The sequence below is a fragment of the Oxyura jamaicensis genome, chromosome 28, assembly GCF_011077185.1.
Source record: "Oxyura jamaicensis isolate SHBP4307 breed ruddy duck chromosome 28, BPBGC_Ojam_1.0, whole genome shotgun sequence".
NCBI classification, from domain to species: domain Eukaryota; kingdom Metazoa; phylum Chordata; class Aves; order Anseriformes; family Anatidae; genus Oxyura; species Oxyura jamaicensis.
The window spans coordinates 3,713,456-3,736,450 of record NC_048920.1 but is presented as its reverse complement, the minus strand read 5'-3'; the positions used below and the strand labels follow the sequence as shown (position 1 = coordinate 3,736,450).

Sequence of the window (22,995 nt, the reverse complement as noted above, 5' to 3'; positions counted from 1 at the left end):
GAACTCTGGTGGTCACTGTGTCAGCAAATGCTGGGTGGAGATCCTGCAGTGCCCCATAGTGGCAGGCTGGCACATGCAATGCCATTACGGTGATGTGTGATGTCCGTCCCTTTCTCTGCCTGTGTCCATCTTTCTAAGTATGGGTGAGGGGCCAGAGAGGGGCCGCTTATGTTGACCACACAGTCCAACCTAAATGGACATGGAGCATGGCAGTGAATGGAGCACAGAACAGTTTTCAGGTGGCTGGGCCTGGGCCTAGGCCTACCTCATCCTGGACAGGAGCATAAAAAAAAAAGCTCTGCAGACCGGTGTTTGATTTGTACCAAATCAGCGTGGGTGCAGCAAGCTCTGCACAGTCCCTCTGCCATGAAGTCCGTCTGTCACTCCGAGGCCTGGCCATAGCCGGCCCTGCCCCTCTTTGGGGTCTGTCAGCCCCAGAAGGTTCCAGACCCCTGCACACCCCCAGTCTCCTACTGGGCCCCGTGCCCTCCCTCGCTGCCTGTTACATGGCATCTCCTTGCCTCCAGCCAGGCCCATTCTTCTGACACGCAGTTGTGTTTCTAGCCCAGGAAAAAATGATAATGTTGAAAAAGTGGTCCAAAATTAAGCTTATAATGTGTGTTAACAATGATTTTTCCAGACCTTGTATTCAGAGTTTGGTTCAGTTGTGAGGCCAGGCTCTGAGGCAGAAAATTGATTGATTAATTACCTATTTTTATTCTTACGTGGCTTCAAGCCTGAATACTTAATGCCTTTTTTTAAACGTGTTTAGATTTTAGGGAAGCAAAGAGACATCTGGAGGGGTTTTCAGAATCATCAGTGCATCTTTTGCATCTCCTGGTTCTTAAATATATTTAAAAATCTGCTTCTCAGTATCAACTCAGTTACAGATGAAAATGTAATAATTCAGTGTCATTATTACAATTTAAAAAGAGTCCAAATAAAACAAGTCATACCATGAACTGATGATGGTTGTTTTGGCTGATGATGGCCTTTGATTCATTATAGATATTTATCTGGGTACAAATGACAGAGACTAGATATGTATTGTAAAGAGAATATAATCCCAACATGTGATGGTTTCTTTGACTTAAATTTAGGATTGCAACTGCAGCAGCTGTTATTTGACTTGCATCTCCAAAGAAACGTCTCTCAGCACCTGCTGATGTGCTGAGGTGCCTTTGTGCTTCTAAGGTTGTCTAGATTCATCCAGTCATATTTTCTCTGTGAACTCTTGGGAAAAAGAATCATTTTCAGGTCATATCTGCCAAGGCACGGTGACAGCAGGAAACTGGCACCTGCATGGTCAGGCAGTAATGCTCCTAATGATAAGAAGTGTTGGATTGCTGGTGCCTCCTAGCACTGCAGTTTTGATTGATATGCAGGTGTGTCTCCTTTCTCTTGAGGAATATGGGAATAATAGTAAAAAAGAAAGAAAGAACAGTATAGAGACTGCTCCAGGCCTTGTGGCCAGTAGGTAATGGAGCAGAACTGGTCTTTTGGAGTGAGTTTGATCTCAATCTTAGTATTTGTGGAGACAATTTGTGTATTGGAACCGGTTTTATTGCCAGGTTATAAAAATTCATTCCTGTGCAAACTGATAAATGTCTAAGAACAAACCTAGGTGTCTGTGGAGTCCCGTGGCCTGCTCCTTGGTGCAGGTGGGTGCTACAGAACCCAGAGCTTCTCCAGAGACACCAGAGCACCTACCTGGCCACAGTTGTGACAAAGCTGCAGTGGCCTTTTCGACACCTCACACCAAGGCCAGTTCCTTATTCAATACTACATAAGGATGCTCAGGGTCCCAGGGAAATGACCTGAAAATGAAGGCATCAGGTACTGCAGCTCATGCTTTCTTTCCCGTGTTCCTCCCTGCCCAGCACAGGCAGAGCCGTGCCCTGGGGACCGAGCAGCCGTGCCAACCATGAGCGAGCAGAGTCACGTCAACAGCCTGTTCCTCAATGAGGACGCAGCCAAGCGGCTCAGCGCCGAGGGACGGGTCCAACGATTCCGGCAGGCAGTGCAGAAGCGGGCAGCGCGGGCCAAGAAACGGATGCACAGCATCACTGCCGAGAGTGCCAAGAGCTTCTTCAGGAGAAACGCCTTCGTCCTCTTCACCATCGCTGCAGTCTTACTAGGTATGGAACTGGTGGTGACACTGGGCACGAAATACAAATGTGGGGAAAAGTCCATTTATCCCACAAATATTTTATTTTATCATAATAATTTGGCTGGGGAAGTGAAGCTGAAGAGCCCTTGCGTATATAGCTATACTCACGAGAAGCCTCTGAGCAAACCTGGGTGATTTTTTTGTGAGGATTAGTAGAGTCAGATCAGCAAACCGTTTCTGTTGTGGACTCTCCCTAAGGTCCAGCCAGAAGCAAAGGCTTCCTCACACTCCCCCTCTGCAAGGGTTGTTGTTCTGCATGCAAGAGCGCTTCTGATTTGGACAGCATTTTGACTGCTGCTAGTTGGCCAGCCACAAGCTTGTCAGAGGCAGACTTGTCAGAGGTCTCCTGAAACCAATCTGTGCTGTGTTTTAGAAAGCTAAAAAGCATCCCACAAGTTTAGTTCCATAGTATTAAAAGGGGGAACTGATGCAGATAATTGGTCTGTGATACTGTGCAAACTAAAGCTGCCAAGCAGAGTGGATTGTCCCTAACTTCCAATCCAGGCTGGCTGAACTCAGCTCTGATAGGTTGCTGGACAAGGTCTCTGGGCTAATAAGGTGGGCAGTCACATCTCTTCTGTGGCAATGAGCTTCCTGGGAACAAACTCCAGAGGAGCAGCAGACAGTGCAGCAGGGAGTGGTGCGCCTGTGGTTCAGCACAAGGCTCCTGTGTGTATAGATACATCAAAGGGAGAGAAAGCATACAGTAAAAAATGGAACATAACCTTTTAGAAAAGAAAGAGCATTGGCTCCTTTGCAGAGGGGAGAAGCTGAAAGGAGAAGAGGAAAAGGAAAGCTGTATTGTAGGACTGACTGAGGGACAAACCACTGGATGACACTGTTCCATTTCCATTCTCATTCCTTGTTGATTCACAGGGATCATCTTGGCATTTTCCCTTCGGCCATACCAGCTGACCTATCGCCAGATCAAGTATTTCTCCTTCCCAGGAGAGCTGCTGATGCGTATGCTCCAGATGCTGGTTCTTCCTCTCATTGTCTCTAGCTTGATTACAGGTGAGAAGAGCTTTCTGGTGCTTTCAGCCAAGACTATGCTAGTTGTCAGAGTGACCCTTTGTGCCTCACCTGCAGGTGCTGGGTAATAGTGACAATCCTAAACCTACAGCTGTATTGACCATGAGTTACACTCATACCCCTGCTGACTCAGTGGTGGCAAAGAGAAGCAGAAGGCCTTTTGCTTTCTCAGAAGACTGGGAAAGGCACAGTGTGGTGTTTCCAATGCCCAACTCTTGAGCACTAACAAGGATTTACCTGCTCTAAGTATCCTTGCTTGAGCAGGGAGGTTGGACAAGATGACCAACAGAGGTCCCTTCCAACCTTAACCACTCAGTGATTCTGTGATTTCATTCCAATCAAAGTGTGTTGCCCAACTCTGATTCAGGCTTCTAGTAGCCTAGGAGAGGTTAATTTGTGTCAGTCCAAAAGAGATAATGTTGATCACCAGCTGGAGAGCCTGTTTCATCCAGGTCCTCACAGAAGATACCCCAGCCAGCAAGCTTTCAGACAGTGAAAAGGGGTGCAGTACATTCGACCCCTGCAACATCCCACCATTATGAACTTAAAGATCCAGTGTACTGGGGTTGGACGTTATTTTCTTTCTGAGAGCTTTAGGAGGAAGTTTTATAATAAGATAATATAAGATTAATAGATAACAGACCTCTAAGATAATAGACCTTCTCACCTTGTCTGACTGTTTGCCTACACAGGAATGGCCTCACTGGATGGCAGAGCCTCAGGAAAGATGGGGATGCGGGCTGTGGTCTACTACATGGTGACCACAATCATAGCAGTCTTCATTGGCATCCTCATGGTGATCATCATCCACCCAGGGAAAGGATCCAAGGACAAGCTTCACCGAGAAGGCAGAATCGAGCAAGTGCAGACCACAGATGCCTTCATGGACTTGGTGAGGTAGGTGAACAAGCTGGTCTCATGTGAGCCCATATCAGTGAAAGCACATTCCTCCACTGAATGTCCTTTTGAAGTATCACAGCTTTTGGCATACACTGTCAGGGAAAGAGGTCTTCGGCTGAGTCTTGCCCAGCCTGCTACTTTTAGCTCAGTCAGGACAGGCTTATCACCTTCCTGCAGAGCTACAGCCTTTGTACCATGCTTGAGTTTACACTTGAGCAAATCAGGCCCATTCTGCTAACCAGCTGTTTTGCATCACGTGGTGCTGGTTTATTAATGATCCCAGTAAAAAAGGTACTCAGACTCTGTAAAATAAAAATTTTAAATGCTATTTATTAAAGCTAACACCATGAAGAAAGAGAGGATAGTACAGATAATTTTATATCCTTTCAGATGTTGGGAATCCCAAGTTGTGCAGCATCTGTGATCAGGGTCTGTGTTGCATTGTCTGGATTAATACAGTTTTTATCTTAAAGGCCAACAAGCAAAGAAATGGGACTTAGACCTGAAAAATGTATAAGAATCCAGTCTCATGACATTTCTCCACTGATATTACTGAGGTGTCATACATCTCACATTGTTTCATTTCCTGCTCGTTTTACATAAGAGCCTCTCCTGTCTATGAAGAAAGAAAAGAACACCTCACAAAATACTGATTGTGCAAAATAGTCTGAAAGGATCAGCAAACAGTAGGACTGAAAAATATTATGTCAGGGAAATGTTGGGAGCAAGATCAGCAATGACTGCATGCACTTCAGAAATTGACCTATCAAAGGCTACTCCAAATATCCATCTTTAACTGAACCAAGGAAATTGAGGAAGTGATTCCCAGCACACTGTCTGTCCCTCTCTTGCCATGACCTTCCACTGTGAATTGTGGTATGAAGCTATGTTTCTGAGGTACAGGAAAACAGAGAGCTCAGATGACAGCTATAGAGATGAGGCTGAGAGTAAGGCAGTACTGTAAAAATAGTAATATGGTATTGTTTCAAGATTCAGTAAGGTCTGATGATGCTTTTGCAATAGACCCATGTCCCAGTGCTGTATGTCTGTAGTTTCTTTACACATACCTAAAATACAACCTTCTGGAATCTGAAAAAAAGTGTGGGAGGGAATGTTACTGGCAGCTGGGTGTTCCTGCTCTGTGGGAAATTCCAAAGTTGTATTTTTTAAGTGTTGTTTTGCAATGGAATGAAAAGTCCCAACTTCAGAATTTTCTACAGAAAAACAAAACAGAAATTTTCACCCTAAACATCTGGGCAAGTCAATCCATTCTTACCATTTTCTAAGCTTAACTCTGAGGTGCTCAGCCTCTCCCTTTTGCTTGTCAGGATATTAAGAAGCAGAGATCAGAGACATGGTCCCACATGACATCCTGATCTCCATATTGGAGAGAGATGGATTTAAAGGTGAACCATTCAGAGGATAAGGAATTGGCTTGAAGGTCACACCCAGAGAGTGGTGGTCAATGGCTCTATGTACAAGGCGAAGGCTGGTGACAAGTGGTGTCCCTCAGGGGTCTGTCCTGGGACCAGTGCTGTTTAATATCTTTATTAATGACATAGTCACTGGGATCAAGTGCACCCTCAGCAAGTTTTCAGACAACACCAAGCTGAGTGGTGCAGTTGATGCAACAGAAGGAAGGGATGTCATCCAGAGGGACCTGGACAAGCTTCTGAAATGTGCCTACATAAACCTACTGAGGTTCAACAAGTCCAAGTGCAAGGTGCTGCACCTGGGTCAGGGCAATCCCAGACATGAGCACAGACTGGGAGAAGAACTCATTGAGAGCAGCCCTGCAGAGAAGGACTTGGGGGCTCTGGGGGATGAAAAGCTCAACATGAGCCAGCAGTGGGTGCCTGGAGCCCAGAAGGCCAACTGCATCCTGGGCTGCATCCACAGAGGAGTGGGCAGCAGGCAGAAGGATGTGATTGTCCCCCTCTGCTCTGCCCTTGTGAGGCCCCACCTGCAGTGCTGCATCCAGGTCTGGGGCCCCCAGCACAAGAAGGACGTGGGGCTGTTAGAGTGGGTCCTGAGGAGGGACACGAAGATGATCAAGGGGCTGGAGCACCTCTCCTATGAAGGAAGGCTGAGAGAGCTGGGGATGGTCAGTCTGGAGAAGAGAAGGCTCAGGGGTGACCTCACTGCAGCTTTTCAGTACTTAAAGGGGGCTTACAAAAAAACAGAGAGCAACTTTTTGCTTGGGCAGATAGTGATAGGACAAGTTGGAATGTCTTTAAACTAAAAGAGGGGAGATTTAGGTTAGAGGTTAGGAGGAAAATCATCCCTCAGAGGGTGGTGAGGCACTAGAACAGGCTGCCCAGATAGGTTGTGGATGCCCCATCCCTGGAGATGTTCAAGGCCAGGTTGGATGAGGCCCTGGGCAACCTGATCTAGTGGGAGGTGTCCCTGCCTATGGCAGGGGAGTTGGAGTTATATGATCTTTAAGGTTCCTTCCAACCCAAGCCATTTTATGATTCTATGAAGCCCATGTTTGCTTGCTAGTCAAACAGGACAATTAACTCTCTCCTTGTTTTATCTACTGCAGGAATATGTTCCCGCCCAACCTGGTAGAAGCCTGCTTCAAACAGGTATGAAATCCCATCTGGCCTATCACCTTCCTTGGTGCCCTGTGCAGTAGGCGATGGTCCAGCCTACTTATCTGAGGGATGAGAACAGAGTTTGTTTTTTTACTGCTTTTACACTTCTCTAACTCCAACTGCTCAAAGAGGGGCATTGCAGTCATTAAGTCTGTATTATAGCATCCCTCATGCAAGTTTTTCAGGCTGTCTGTACATGGGGGGCTTCAAACCCTGGAGTAGACAGAGCAGAGCAACTCTGGCTTCCTGCTTCCATCTCATTCCACACTCAAAGTTAGGAAGAATTTGTGTAACCTCAGTTAGCGGGTTTGGACTGGAAGTAAAGTGGGAACAGATTCTCCAAGGATTTGTCTCTTCCATAGTGCTAGTGCCCTTGGAAGCAGTATAAAGGGTTCCAGAAGTATAAAGAGGAGCCAGAATATCTGGGCCCCAGAGCTGGGGGTTCCCTAGCTGTGCTCCAAGATAGACACCTTCGCCTGATGGTAAGTAACAGGTTGCTGCAGTCATGGTGTTTGGTATTAGAGGGAAGAGCAATTTTAGAAGTATTTGTCCAACAAATAATCTTGTTTTTTTGCTAAACTTGGTAAACTGATTGAATGCAGCTTAAAATATATATATATATATATTTGTCTAGGAACAAGGAATGTGAAGAGTCCTTCAGAGAGGGAGACCATATCCTGGAAAGCAGGGTCTCTGAAAAGGGTGTGGGGATATTGTGGAGAATATGTCAGTGACCGTGACCCTGTATTCTATGGTTAAATGGTCCTATGTGAGCCTAGGATTTCCAAACAGAGAAGGAAGTAGTTCATTTTATATTTAGTATCTCTCATTGCAAAGAGAAATGCTGAATAAACTATCTCCCTTTTAGAGTTCCTAAACATTAGAAAGATACAGAAAAGAACTACAGCCCAGAGAAAAACTGGTCAAATATAAGACATAAGTGAACAACTTCAGGGACTCAGTCTGTTTAGTCTATCAAATAAAGAGTCTTTGTTTTGCAAGAGTATAAATACATCCAAAGCAGTGAACAATCATATCAAAGGGATCTTAAGTCCAAGGTGGAGGCATGAGATTAGAAGTAATAATGACTGTAAAATTAGAGTAACAGTTCAAATGGAAAAGTCCTTTCTTTAGGAAGCAATGCAATAGTCTAGCATGTTGTCCTAAGCTTCTGAACAAGGGCCTGTGAGTGCATCTGATAATCTGTGTCATTTCAGTACAAGACGCAGTACAGCACCAGGGTCTTCACCAGAACCGTTCTCCACAGCAGCAATGTCACAACAGGTGTGACAACCACTCCACTCCCTGTGCCTGAGAACTTCACTGGCATCCTGGAGAACGTCACTCATGCCCTGGGGACCATCTCCGAGGTGCTGACCTTTGAAGAAGTCATTCCCATCCCAGGCTCAGCCAATGGGGTGAACGCGCTGGGGCTGGTAGTGTTCTCCATGTGCTTCGGTTTGGTGATCGGCAGCATGAAGCAGAAGGGACGGGCCCTGCGGGAGTTCTTTAACTGCCTCAACGAAGCCATCATGAGGCTGGTGGCCATTATCATCTGGTGAGGAACACGGCCGGTTGGAGCAGGAGGTCTGCAGGTGCAGTTTCCGCTGACCTGATGAGAAATGGGGTAGCATTAAGGATGACATGCACAGGAAAAGCAGATGGGCACAGCTCTCCTTTGGCTCCATCAGGCTGGAGGGAAAAGTCTGGATGGGATATTTGTTCACATTTCATTTCCTGTTTTTTTGTTTTTACCTTAGAAATATCAGGTACACCAGGACTTGCTTTCCTTGAGGCTGCTGGAAACATCCTTGGAAGACCAGAGAGCTGAAGTGGAAGATCTCTTAGCCTTACCAACAGGGGTAGGGTGTGAGGCTTTCCCACAGAAAGCTTTCCTTCCAGCTATGTTTCAGGAGTCTGACTTAGCTATGAGTCACAATAACCTACTGCCAGTTTCCTGCCACTCAGGGTGACACCTGTATGCATTAGCTGTGAAAGTGCACCTAGGTTGGCAAGATCATCTCAAAATTACTGCCTTTCAGTTTGAGGTCTCCCAGGCCCCAACTCCTCTAGAGCTCAGCTGCTCGGTGCTTCCTGTGTAAGGCTGACTGTACTACATGGTCCAGATAAGCAAGGCATTGCTGCAATATGTCCTTTTAGAAAACAGCATTTTAACAAATCTTATTTGAAGCTCTTTACCTATCTAAAATTCAAGCTCTGAATAGGAGCTTGTGGTAGGTACCATGAGACAGGAGAGATATGGGGCTGGCAGAATACCAGGAAATGCCTGACAGAGGGATGATCTGTCAGCCCCACATCCTCTCCCCTGCTTTTGATCACTCCAGCTTTCTTTCCCTGGCTTTCTAGTCATAGTCTTGTATCTCAGAGAAACATCCTGGGCACAGGGGGACAGGTCTTACACAGAAAGAAATAAAGGGGAACCCTGAGCTCACAGCAGAGAAATTCACTGCCTGGGGAGCTCCAGCCCTTCTGGGATCTTTTTCTCCATGGACAAGCCAGAATCTGGGGCCTTGCCTTCTTAAGGGGAGATAAGAGTTGCCTAAGGGCAAGGAAGGGAGAGCACAGTGGAACAAGTGGACCAGCGCACTACTCCCAGAGACAATTACAAACTGCCTTCAACTGCCTCTTCCAGCAAAGAAAGGCAGGGTGTTGATGGATAGGACATGGGTTACACTTAGGAAACTGCCTGTGCACATACACCGTAATGTTTGAAGACATCTCCTGACTTAACAAAATCCTGCTGGTATAGGAGGCAGGATTGTCCCCTGAGGCTCAGCACTCCTTCCTGAAGCCACAGTATCTCCCAGGAGCTTCTTTTTCCTGGGGAGATCTGGTCATTACCTGCAGCCAAGAGTGTCTTCTACGAAAAAGGTCAGAGGAAATGAAATATTCGTGAAATCCTTTCCTGAAACTTTTCCAAACCTCCTATGCTAAGTTGGAGTTTGGCATGTGGACCTCTGAGCCTTGTGCATGAATTGCATGTGAGCTCCTGAGCTGTAGAGGCCAAGCCCTGAGAGGTGTGGCCATGGAGCTGTGATTTTCTTTAGTCCAGTTATTTGTCCATGTTTAGTTTAGTGCCCATGATATTCTCCATGTCTGTGTCATGACTTCCTTCTTGTGCAGCTTCACTGCTGCTCATGAGATGCATTATTATGGGGAGGGTGGGGGAGGGAGGAGAGGGGGAACGGTAAGAAATGGAAAGGACAGCGGTGTAGCTGTGGGGTTTTACCTTGCTGGGCAGCTGAACTCCACCACAACAACCGTCTCATTCCCCCTCAGAAGAAGGAGAGAAGAAAGTATGCTGCAAAGAAAAAGAAAGGTTCATGGGTTGACATAAGGATAATTTAATTAAAGGGAAAAGGAAGAGGGAAAAAAAAAAAAAAAAAAAGACTGCATAAGCACAGAGAGGGGGAAAAAATAGTCTCTACTTCCCATCAATGAGCAATGTTCAGCCACGTCCTGGGAAGCAGGGCCTCAGTATGTGTAGCAGTTGTTTGGGAGGGCAGACATCTTTATAACAAGAGCCCCCCATCTCCTTCCCCTTTCCCAGGGTTGTGGTGGAGTTTAGCTGCCCAGCAAGGTAAAACCACCACCGCACCTCAAAAAGAGGTTTCATATAAGCCACGGCTGCCTTCACAGATGTTGGTATGCCCAGTCCAAGCTATACTACCTATGGATTCTCTGTCTGTTCCTATTCCCTATACATGAGCCTCTAAAGATAACAAGGCTGATATCCCAGAGCATGCAGGACAATATTGCTTCTGCTCCCTCCTTCCCTTTTACTTCTATAACTTTCTGTGCCTCTCAGTAAAAAGGACACCCTCAGCCCAGACTCTTAGGAAAGGAAGGGAATGTGCAGGCTCCTCTGTATAACCTCCACTAGCAGTGCTACAGGGAGTGTTGAGGAGATGTGGGAACCTGGAAAGAGGAGGAAAGCACTCACCAAGTGCTGTGTGCACACAGCAGTTCCCCAAGAGAGCATCGAGTGCTGTTTTTTGACTGCACAGCAAACAAGTCTGAGATCTTTTCACATTGCCAGAAAAGAAACCAGCAGTATCATCCACTAACTAGCACACTTCTGGTGTGCCAGCTTACTGAGGATATGTCCAGAAAGCATGCACTGAAGCACGTATGAAGTGTGGATGTCAGTTCTGAGAGTTGTCCTTTTGTTTCTGCCACAGGTATGCCCCAGTTGGAATCATGTTTTTAATTGCTGGCAAAATCCTGGAGATGGATGACCTTGCAGTGATGGGGGGACAGCTGGGGATGTACACGCTCACTGTCATCGTTGGACTCCTCATCCATGCCCTCTGCATCCTGCCGCTGCTCTACTTTATCGTCACCCACAGGAACCCCTGGGTATTCATTGCAGGGCTTCTGCAGGCCCTCATCACAGCCCTGGGCACCTCCTCAAGGTACGATGGCTACATAGCCCTGGGGAGAAGTACGGTGTGGATATTCTGGCGCTGCTTCTCAGCACTTCCATTGCCCTCAGTGCTGAGGTCTCTCCATTTCTAGCCGCTACCAGCTTTTTGCACTGGTCCAGCCAACTCATTTGAGAGTGGAAGGATTCCCACGCCCCTGCTCAGGATCCCTAATTATGTTGCCATCTCTAACCATCAGTGTGTGACCCATAGTCCTCCTCACCAAGCATGGTGGAGACTCTTTTTGCAGCACTGAAATACTGAGCTCAGGAGACAAATCAATCACCCCTGAATTCCAACACTATTCCCCATGCACATGTACTTGCACACATTTGCACATTTCTCTTTTCCAGGCGCACATACGGTGTGCGGCTGGCATTAAACTCACAGGAAGCCTAGGTGAAGGCATAAACACCCATGTTCAGTGACTCACACAACCAAACAACAGATTGTAGGTAGCTGTTGTATTATTAAGTGCAGTGTTTCTTGACGTATTCATTTCCTGGCAAGCACAGAGTCTCTCCCACATGCATTTTCACACTGAAACACACAGCACTTTTCTTGCTCGTGTTTTCTTTCAGAAACAATTCTCTGCTTTTGCTGCAAGATATATTCTCACACATGGGTCATTCTTGTCTTATGCACTGAGTTGGGGAAGAGAAAGGACTCAAGTTTTTTAATAGCTGGAAGAGGAGTTTTGGTCTTGAGGCTGTGTCCTATGTACCCAGAATTCCCCAGAATCACCTTCTTTTGGTGTTGTACCAGCTTCACCAGCATCAGGGCCACACAGCCCCTGCCCAGCCCCTGAGGAAAGTCATGTCTGAACGTGCAACTGCAGCGTGCAGCATATCTGAGGAACCCTTGCTTAGACTGTTCTTTCTCCTAGCAGCATCTGGCCTCTGGCTCACATGGCAGGGTGAAAAAGCAGGTGGGTAAGGTCATAAACCAGGCAGAGGCTTAGTCCCTCTTCCTCAGTCAGCATATACCCAATTCATGTTGTTTTGTAAATTCCTTTCAGCTCAGCGACTCTGCCCATCACCTTCAGGTGTTTGGAAGAAAACAATGGTGTGGACAGGCGCATCACGAGGTTTGTTCTGCCTGTGGGAGCTACAATTAACATGGATGGCACTGCTCTGTATGAGGCCCTTGCAGCCATCTTCATTGCACAAGTCAACAACTATGAACTTGACTTCGGGCAGATCATCACAATAAGGTGACTTTTGAAAGAGTTATGGGGCTACAGGAGGGACTCCAGTTTTGTTGGCTTATCTGAGGTGCTTTCAGGTTCCTCCTTTACTCAGAAATTACATGTGGTGGTTTTACTGTGCTAGGCAGTTGAACACCACAACTGCTCTCTCATTCCCCCTCCTCAGATGAGGAGGGGAAGAAGTAAAGGAAAGAACAACTCACGGGTTGAGATAAGGATGATTTAATTAAAGAGGGAAAAAAAAATATATATATATATATTATTAAGGAAATATTATTATTAATTAAACAATTCAACTAAAGGGAAAAAAAAAGGAAAGGGGAAGAGGGAAGGGAAAAGGGAATAACTAAACAAAACAAGTAAAGGCTATGTCGAAGTGCAGAGGAAAGAAATTACTCTCTACTTCCCACAAATGAGCGATGCTTGACCATGTCCTTGAAGCAGGGCCTCAACGCACGTAGCCGGTGTTCGGGAGGAGGACAGACGTTTTCGCAATGAGAGCCCACCCCTCCCCTCTTCTTCCTTTTTCCACCTTTTATTGCTGAGTGTGACATCATATGGTATGGAATATCCCTTTGGTTGGTTTAGGTCAGCTGCCCTGCTGATGTTTCTTTCTCACTTTTTGCCCACTCCCTAGGAGGGTCAGAGAGAGTCCTGATGCTGTGCCAGCACTTCTCAGCAGCAGACACAACACTGGTGTGATACCACTGCTGTTCTAGCTCCAAGTGCAGAGCGCAGCACTGGATGGGCTGCTGCAGGGAAAGTTAACATCCCAGCCAGACCCAGTACATTACAATGAGATTAAAGAAGTATGGAAAAGGAAGGTGAAGCCTACAGGTGTACAAGTTAATATGGCTTTGGGTGCCACATCTTGGAGGCTCCCCTTGAGCCTTTATTGGATTTCCAAGTCTGGGCCATCCCTTAGAGCTGCAGTGTGCAGTCTGCGATGGATGGGTGCCTGGGTGGTGTGTCAATGTCCCATGTGTAACCATCCTGCTCTGTGTCCAAAGCAGAAGGATTGCCCAGATGGTTTGTAGATAATATGTTGAGATACGTCCTGACACTTCTGCAAATGCAACTACCTGTTTTCTTCCCTCTGCTGATAGCTGTGCTTTCCTCTTCCCTCCAGCATCACCGCCACGGCAGCCAGCATCGGAGCCGCAGGTATTCCCCAGGCAGGACTGGTGACTATGGTCATAGTGTTGACATCAGTGGGGCTGCCTACGGAAGACATTACACTGATCATCGCTGTGGACTGGTTTCTGTGAGTTCTCTGCTCAGCAGCATGCATTTCTCTGTGCTCCCTGCCAATGTGTACAGAGTTCATCTTCATTCCCAGTGTCTCCGCTACAAGCAGACTCAGTAACCTGTATCATTAGGCTTGAAACACACCTGTATCCACCAGACCTTTGCACAGTAGCCCTCTGTTCATGCTAGAGTCTTCACCATATACTTCAGTGACCAAATTCATGTTCAGAACAGCTTGGTGACCAAGCAGAATGTCCTTTATTTAGTTTATCTAACAAGATAATTATCAGAAACAATCTGCAGGCTGATAGGGACAGGTTGTGCCAGTAATAGGCAAATTCATGCTGCAAAGTGATGCTGGTTCTGCATCAAACAAGGCAGGCAGGATGAAACTGGCCTGTACAAATATGAGGAGCTCTTAGAGGGGTCCAGCTACATTGCTCCTTTTCTGCTTTCCTACCCTTTCAAACCTTGGGAGAAGTGATTGCCCAGCAGTGTTCTTAGGAACTAGATTGAAGAATGCATTTGGACAATGCTCTCAGACACATGATCTGATTTATTGTTTTTTGGGGGGTTGTTCTTTGGGATAGGTTTGCATCAGAATTTCTGAATTTATAAGACAAATACGACTGAATTATAATGGATGTGGCAAGGCTCATCTAAATCTGCAGAAAGGCTTGAGCAGACCTTTGGAGAGGAATCCATCTATGTGGATCCACAGCAACAGTGTTTTTCCTCATTTTCCCCATTTCCTCATTTCCTCTGGGAGTATTGTGTCCAGTTCTGGGCTCCCCAGTACAAGAGGGACAAAGAAGGGCTGCTAAGATGATTAGAGGACTGGAGCACCTGCTGTACGAGAACAGGCTGGAAGAACTATGCCTGTTTAGCCTGGAAAAGGGAAGACTGAGGGGACCTCATTAATGTATATAACTGTCTGAGGGGAGGGTGCAAGAGGATGGAGCTGGTCTCTTTTCAGTTGTGCCCAGCGAAAGGACGAGAGGCAACAGGCACAAACTGGAACACAAGAGGATACAGATAAATAAATATGAGGGGGCATTTCTTTACTGTGAGGGTGACAGAGCACTGGGACAGGCTGCCCAGAGAGATTTTGGAGTCTCCTTCTCTGGAGATATTCAAAACCTGCCTGGATGCCATCCTGCGCAACGTGTTCTAGGTGATCCTGCTTAGCAAGGGGGTTGGACTAGGTGATTTTCAGAGGTCCCTTCCACCCTCATCTATTCTGTGATTTTGTGATTCTGTGATTTTGTGGCAAGTCCAAAATTTTACATTGAGATATTGGGAATGCAACAGAACAGGAATGAATGTGAAGCCTGTGCTCAGGCTAGCAATGAAGGACAGCTCTCTGGGAGAAATTTATCTGTAAATATTGAAGTGCCAATTATTAGAGTGACTTAAAAAGTAGAGAAAAAGTTTCATTTGAAGAAAACTTCATGTTTCTTGAAATATTCTTCATCCCCTTAGCTGATACTAAGAAGCTGCATTTCATTTTTCTCCCTGATTTTTCAGAGACCGCCTTAGAACGACCACCAATGTCCTGGGGGATTCTCTGGGTGCTGGCATTGTGGAGCATCTCTCCCGGCATGAGCTGGATGCACAGGACTGCGAACTTGGTAATTCTGTGATAGAGGAGAAACAGCAGCCTTCCCACCTGGTCTGCCCACAGAACGACACCCTCTGGCACTCCAGGAGTGAGACAGCACTGTGAAATCAGGCAGCAGAGAGCAAATTAATGCTGTAAAAAAACAAGACTTGAAAAAGAAGTCTTGGAGGACAGAGTGGAGAACAGAGAAAGATCCACTTTCAAAGATCTACACTTTTCTCCTCCCTCTCCCACATGCAGTTTCCCCAATCCTATTTCTCCCCTATCTCTTTCCGACTGACATTAAAGAAGAGAAAATTAAACTGCAAAGAAACTTTTGTTCCACAAAAGCCTGATTTAGTCATTCTTATCGGGATCCAAGAGTTTGACCTGAGTAAGTAAGACTCAGTGAATGAGCTGGACTAATAGCTCCCTCACTTGTGAGCTTAAGTATGAGCACAGTTAAGTGACAAAGTGGGTTGGTGACACCACCACCTGTGAACTGGCACCAGAATTTTGCCATGATGTCTCCTTCCTGCAGGAAACAGCTGCAGAGCAGCAAAGCCTTTATTTGGTCAGTGGTTTCCCCTGAGCATGTAAAGCTTGTAGCATTGGCCGTTCGGAGATCTCTGGAGAGCCCCAGCACTCCTGTTCAACTCTTTACTGGCAAGTGTTTATGATAAACCCAGTGTCCTCTTTGCTCACAGTCCTGGTGTTTGCACAGTAACACCGCTAATGCTTCCTGAAGGCTTCTTGCTCCTCTGGCAACTTTTCTGGCTGTAGGTATTGATGTCGCCCAGCTCCTGAAGAAATGTGGCACCATACAGCAGGGACAGGGCTTATTGTACTGTCTGGCAGTACAAATAGAGGTCATACTGGCTTTTTATTAATGGCAGCAGCTAAGGGATTGTGAAAGCAGCAATTAAAGAATTGATTAGATCTATTATCGAGCCTCTGAACTAGCTCTCTCCTCTACAAAGCTCTGCCAAACACCAGTTAATTTTGTTTCTTTTTAGAAATCTGTTCTCTTATTGAAACCAGAAGGGGAACTGCAAAGCTTATGACCAGTCTGCCCACCTGAGTAGCTGGACGGTGCCTCCATGCCAGGAATGACTCCCTACAACCCCAGTTTCACTCAGAAAAATCCTCACCATAAAACTCCAATGAAACAGTTCATTTGGTCATCTTTGCCTACTTTCAGAAGCACCTTTCCTTCAATCACATTGCTCAAGAATGTGCTTCAAAATGTCTCTGTCTTTCTACAGCTCTTTATCTTTTCTAAACAGTGCCCAATCACTTCTCAGCACTTGTAGAAGATGCCAGGCCCCAAACTTATAAAGGTAGTTTTCATCAGGATAAATTTCTCAGTTCCTACCAAATAGAGCTCAGTTCCAGTTCCACACATGGGCATAAGCCTACAAGACATCTGGACCATCTCATAGGTCCAAGCAACAACTAGGGACCTGCTTCATCCATGCTCTACCCCCCTTCCATGGAACAGAGGAACAGAGGCTGTATGTCTCACATCAGTAAACAGGACCAGCAGGACTTGCTCCATAATCTTCAGGTCATCTCCGTGAACATCCAGAAAATGAGTATCTAAGACCCATCTTTGAAGATGGAAAGGATCCACAGTTTGGGGGCTACTCTATTGTAACTGTTCTACTTCTGAAAGTCCAGAAACAGCAGCAAACAGCTTCCCAGCACAGCTGAGCTATCTAAACTTGATTGAGGATATCAACCAGTCTGCTCATTTCTCCAGACTCAGTCTGTCTCTTAAACCCCTCTACCCTGGCTTCCCAGAATGATCCTTTCCATCCAAAAGCCCTAGCCATACACTGACAGGCACCTCTAAGTGGACCACAGGACAGAAGGCCCCAGAGACATCTGCTCGAGGCAGCTTTTCCAACTACAATCACACCTGCCCATCTTCAGCTCCTCAGCAAAACTTCCTAGAACACATTTCTTGAGGTGCCCAAAGCCAGATCCTGAGGCTCTTTTTGGTCCTTCAGAAATCTCAGGGTTATATATGTGTGCTGCCATGTTCTACATCCTGTAGGTAAACACAGTTTTCTATTTTTATGGGTTGGTATACAGTTGGGAATCTGAAATAAACAGTCAAATGCATCTCTTTCAGATAAAAACAGGTAACACAGAAGAATTGTACTGTAGCTCTGCTTACAACAGAGTAGTAGTTGGCCCCAGACCCTATGGCAGCAGGCTGTTTCCTGATCACTGGAGGCAGGTTACTTGTTCTGACAAGAGATCTAGGGTAGCAGGGGCAAGTTGCTGTTGTACAGTTATGTATCTGGTTGTTCTTCACAAATATTATTCCTATCCATCAACTAAAACATTCTTAGATGTATAGATTTTGACCTCCTGCATGCAATGCACCCTTTCTCTCCTGAGACTGTCATCAGTAAAAGCAACTAAGAGCAACTCAATAACCCAGTAGTATTTTGGTCCCTGAAAGGTGATGGCCAGGTTTTTTTCTAAACTGAGATAGTGGAAGACTTCTGGTTAACAGCAGAAGATAATAAACTCTTCATTAGAATATACACGGCTCAAGAAATTGCCATTGTGTGGAATGTGCTGCTGAACTTAGAAAAGATGATATTTGCAGCTGTCATAAATGTTTCCTAAGTTCTGCTTGGTTACAGGGATGTAACAGGAACAAGTAAAAAATCTCCCAGCTCAGTGTTGGCTTTCATGTGGGACCTGACCTGTGCATAACAACTAGACAATTAAAATTCTGTTTAAAAGGAAGGAGGAGGCAAATGGGAATTAGACCCTTGTTCATCAAGTATTAAGCTTAGATGATAATCAAGTGTGGGCCTTGGCTTCTACAAATGGACATTTGCCTTGTACAAATGTGTAGTTTTTCAGTTCAGAGGCAGGGACAGATGAAAAAATCTATCCTGTACGTTTGCATTAATCACCTTCATCCCTGCCACAATAACATGGACAGATTATTCTTATCTTACACGTTGGGTTTTCTCACTCTTAACGCCTGAACTATGCTATTTAAGTTGGCTGGATTATCACTTCCCTATCCAAGCCCAGTTCTAAAAAAAACAGCCTGACAAACTCAGAAGGAACCCGAAGGAGCTCTGGTTAACATTGTTCTCTTATTCTTACCTGCCATTGGGTGCCCAAGGTCAGGTATCCCAGAGGGAAGGCTGGCTACACCTGTGGGTCCAGGACCTCAGGGACCAAACTGGTCCACATACTCTGACTGATGATTTTCCATCTGTGTTTTGGTTTCTGTAGCTGTAAAACAAATAAATGGATGTTAACTGCCCCATAATAGCTAGAAATGTAGCTACAATATCAAGGTTGGTAAGTCTAAAACAAGAAAAGTTATCAATTGTTTCTTTCTAATTTTTATAAACTATTGTAGACCAACTTTTGAGGCAAAACTAAACCTTTCAAGCAGAAGGCCAGAACACTTAGTTCACAGCAGGGTTTGTTATTCTCCGCATTCAATTAAAGGATTATAAATGTTCAAAATATAAGAATAGCTTCCAGGACAGTCATTCTGGGAATAGGACTGTAAATAGCACTCACGGGAATGCATCACTCAAGAATATCTGAGAAGTTAAAACAACAAAATCCAACTGCTCAAATCTTCTTGGTCATAATTACTTGCTGCTTATACCCAGGAATAGAGAGCAGTTACTATGATTTTCAGCATACACTGGATATTTTTTTCCTGTCTTTTATGGGACTTATAGAAAATAGAGCTGGAAAAGACCCCAAGAAGTCATCTAGGACATCGTATGCTCCCAGGCAGCAGGAGCTAGATCCAAAACAATCCCAAAAGCTGCTTGTTAAGCTCTTTTGATTTCCAAGTTAAGTGTTTCAACGCACTTTTTTTTCTTCTCTGACATAAATCTCTCTTGTTACGATGCAAGAACATTATTTCTTGTCCTGTCCCAGTGAGTAGGATAAGAGATTATTATCCTCCTCTTTGCAGCATTTTTATCTTGTATGAATGGTATTGTAATGTCTGCTCTTCTCCTTTCTAGACTAAACAGACCCAGTTCTTTCAGTATACCCTCACAGGTAATAATCATTCACATTCCTGTCCTCTGGACTTTTTCCTCGCTCTTCCACATCTTTCTTAAAGTGGAGTAACTAAAATATGACACAACAATCCAACTAAAGATTTATTAGTGCTAAGCACTGAGGAAAGACTATTTCATGTACGTTAAGATTTAGATCTTAGACTCAAGTTCCCGTAGTTTAACAGCATGCTCTGCTTCAGCTGATCAAGGTAACTGTCCATGACGCGTACCTACAGCAAGTTCAAGTCTGTTCAGCTTATCTTAAATCTTAGTGAGGTTAGACTCTAACTTTGATGAGATGGCTGTATCCAAAGACTGGATCTTAATCAAAGAGTTTTAAGATACGCTGCTTTAGCTTGTATCTGCAGTGGGCTAAGACAGCACTAACTTACCATTAACACGGCTCAGCTGACATGAGTCTAACCCATCATAAAGAACAGACCTGCTTACAAAATCCAGTAAAATGCTTGATTTTTTTTCACAACAGCATGACAGCACTGATAGCAGTGGTAATCCATGCATCATTTTAAGCAGAACTGCTGCGTAGCTAGTAATTTCCCAGCCTGTGTTTGTGCTGCTGATTATTTTTACCTAAATATAGTAATTTCTATTTGTCCATATTGAATTGCATCTAGTTTTTCTTCTTTTCTTCTTTTTGCAGACTATTTGTCCAACTTCTCAAGAAAGCATTGAATTCTAATCCTGAGAGACTTCCTGTATATAAAGGGCAAACTGATGGATGAATTGGAAGAAAAGATTGATGGATTGGACTCTAGCTCTAAGAGGAATCAGTTCTGGGAAGTCTGTGGCTTGGGTTATACCTAGAGTCAAACTAGATGATCATAAGGGTCCCTTCTGGCTTTATAATATATGCACGTGCTTTCTGGTTTAGAGATATTGCAAAGGGTCCTTCTAGCTTGATCATTTTCAAAAGCTATCTGAAAGGATCCTAATGATACTTCAATAAAAATCAGCAGGACTCTAACCTGTTTTCAGTTGCTGTTAGCAGACATACCACAAAAGGGGCTCTCCATGTCACATTGCATCAAAATGAACGCAGTTGTTCCCACAAAGTAGTACACTCCGAGCCTGGCCATTTGTGATTTCCTACCTTCCACACAAGATTAACGGAGCACAAACAAGTAGTCATTTTTGAATAATGCAAACCAGTCTATCATAGGGAATTTTGAAATTTGGATGATATTTTTTAGCTCTGGTATTTACCCATGTTGTTAACCAGTTTATGATTGGGATTGTCTATCTGTTTACAATACCCAGACAGTATTGTTAGGAATTTGTTTATGTATATGTGTGTGTGTGTGTTTGTGTGTATAGGTATATATATATTGGTGTATATATATAATAGATATAAATATATATATAGGCTTATATATATATATGAAAAGAGCGTGTGTACACAAATACATACATATATACACAGAGTTAACTTTTTTTTTGCTAATCCAAAGGGGAAAGAAAGTACTAAACTCTCACTCTGTGAAGTTGCATACTTGATTTTGATGCCTGACTTGATTTGCATAACTAATTATATCCTTAAAACAGCAGAGGCTATTTCATGTCTTTCCTGTATTGAGTCTTCTAAAGCAAGGTTTGTCAGGAAGGAGCTCAATGCATGCTGCTTTTGAGTTGAACCTGCTGGTGACATAATTAGAACTTACCAACATGTGGAGAGAACTCTCCACTTCATCTTTGAATTCCCTGCATATATCCCAAGGACTCCAGTCCCTGATGTGTATAACCTTGCAAACAGGCGGTCTTTTAAGAGCTCTGCCAAGAATATGAAAGTGTTTGTATTCTTTCCAAACACAAACATTGACCTTGTATTAATTCAGCCTTCAAAACTGCATAACTGAAAATATGAAATAATTTTATCAGCTGCCTTTTTAAATTATCAGATATTTGAGAGTTTATGCAGTCTTTTCTTTACTGCAGTAGCAGCTTCTAGTTGCAGAAATTATCCTTTTGGCAAACAATTTATTCTAATGATCAGACAGGCAATATTTGGGATGAAATAGGGAGTTATCTTAATGCATACGTACATGAGGAGCTCTTGGATTAGGACACGTCTCTTCAAAGTTACTTTAAAAAGAGAAAATAGATGAAGAATATGGATTTTCACATAATAGGCCATGAATCACATTAAGTATGTGATATGTGTACACTGTCTCAGGAGCCAGATCTGCCCATACGATCTGTCCTGAAATCATGTCCTTTTGCTATACCCAAGGATGAAAGAAATAACTGGAAATCACTGCTATATAGTGTGTTTGTAGCATTCTGGCAGTTTGACTATGTTAATTTCCAAGGCCTTTCTCTTCATGCTGTGAGTTTCAGTGTTAATAAAGATTGCATATTTGAAAAATAAAGGGAAATTTTTCCACGATGCTTTTCAATTATTTTTTTTCTAATATTTTTCCTCAGAACCATGACAGTTAGGAATGTTACTTTTAGTATTAGGCATTACACATCTTTATGTGCAACATAAATGACACACCAGTACAATATGACAACCAGTACGTTTTGGAGGCCAACCAGCTTGTAAAGCAGTTGGCAGAAAAGGACCTGATGGTCCTGGCAGACACCAAGTTGAGCATGGGCAAGGAATGTGACCTTGTGGCAAAGGCTAAAGGTATTCTGGGCTGTGTTACAAGGAGCATTGCCAGCGGGTCAAGGGAGGTGGTCCTTCCACTCAACTCTGCTCTGGTGAGGCCACACGTGGAGCACTGTGCCCAGTGCTGTGCTCTTCAGTACAAGAGATGGAGCTATTGGAGAGAGTCCGACAAAGGGCCACAAAGGTGACGAAGGGACTGCAGTACTTCTGTGACGAAAGGCTCAGAGCTGGGACTGTTTAGGGTGGAGAAGGGGAGGCTTGGGGAGGAGGAGAGGGGTCTTACCAATGTATATAAAAGTCTGAAGGGAAGGTGCAAAGGGGATGTAGCCAGACTCGTCAGTGGTGGCCAGTGCCAGGACAAGAGGCCACAGGCACAAACTGGGACACAGGAGGCTCTGTCTGAACACCAGCAAGCACTGCCGTGCTGTGTGGTGATGGAGCACTGGCACAGGCTGCCCAGAAAGGCTATGGAGTCTCCCTCCTTGGAGATCTCCAAAACCACCTGGACATGGTCCTGGGCACCCTGCTCTGGGTGACCCCTGAGGTCTTGTCCCACTGAGGGCATGGCTGGAGTCCTTACAGAACCTTGACCAGAGGGGCTGCAGGGCACTGCCTGTGTAGGGCCCTTTCTCTAGTGGGAAGGGACCTGCCCAGGTACAGCGAAGGCACGGGACTGCGTGGCCTTTCTTCGCACTCTTCCCCAGCCTCTCGGGGAGGTGCTGTGGTGCACTTTTCTCTCTCAGCATCACACCCGTTTCCCTTCATTTCTCTCCTCGTTTCACCCAAGGCAATTTGCTTTCTCCACACTCACCTCCCGGGCGAGCCTCCCCCCTCAGAGCAGCAGGAGCAGGAGCAGGAGCAGCAGCAGCAGCAGCAGCAGCAGCAGCAGCAGCAGCAGCAGCAGCCCGCCCAGCCCCTCCACACCCCTCCGCTCCTAGTCCCGCAAGCCCGCCAGCACCCGGACGCGAACCCGCCACCCCCCGGGGGAGGCCCCCCGCAGCCTGCAGCGGACGTGCGCGTCCCCACGCGCGGCGGGGCCCGGCGGCCCGCGGCTCCCCCGGCGCCTGCGCGGCGCGGGGCGGAGCGGAGCGGGGCGG

General features: G+C 45.4%; 1 protein-coding gene across 8 annotated transcripts in view; it reads left to right on the top strand.

The window, feature by feature from the left end:
• Positions 1-21,670, top strand: part of LOC118179173 (excitatory amino acid transporter 1-like) — a 41,819-nt gene extending 20,149 nt beyond the window's left edge. For 3 of the 8 annotated variants that reach the window (XM_035348322.1, XM_035348319.1, XM_035348317.1), the window contains exons 2-10: positions 1,881-2,138; positions 3,047-3,184; positions 3,895-4,099; positions 6,648-6,690; positions 7,917-8,257; positions 10,902-11,135; positions 12,163-12,357; positions 13,481-13,615; positions 15,127-15,549. In XM_035348322.1, coding sequence (XP_035204213.1) covers positions 1,925-2,138; positions 3,047-3,184; positions 3,895-4,099; positions 6,648-6,690; positions 7,917-8,257; positions 10,902-11,135; positions 12,163-12,357; positions 13,481-13,615; positions 15,127-15,325 — 1,704 coding nt within the window. In that variant the 5' untranslated portion in view covers positions 1,881-1,924 and the 3' untranslated portion in view covers positions 15,326-15,549. Of the gene's footprint in view, positions 1-1,880; positions 2,139-3,046; positions 3,185-3,894; positions 4,100-6,647; positions 6,691-7,916; positions 8,258-10,901; positions 11,136-12,162; positions 12,448-13,140; positions 13,312-13,480; positions 13,616-15,126; positions 15,550-19,227; positions 19,265-19,927 lie in introns of those variants that run through there. The other 5 variants (XM_035348320.1, XM_035348321.1, XM_035348323.1 and 2 more) reach the window with 4 other exon arrangements.
• The last annotated feature ends 1,325 nt before the right edge of the window (positions 21,671-22,995 follow it).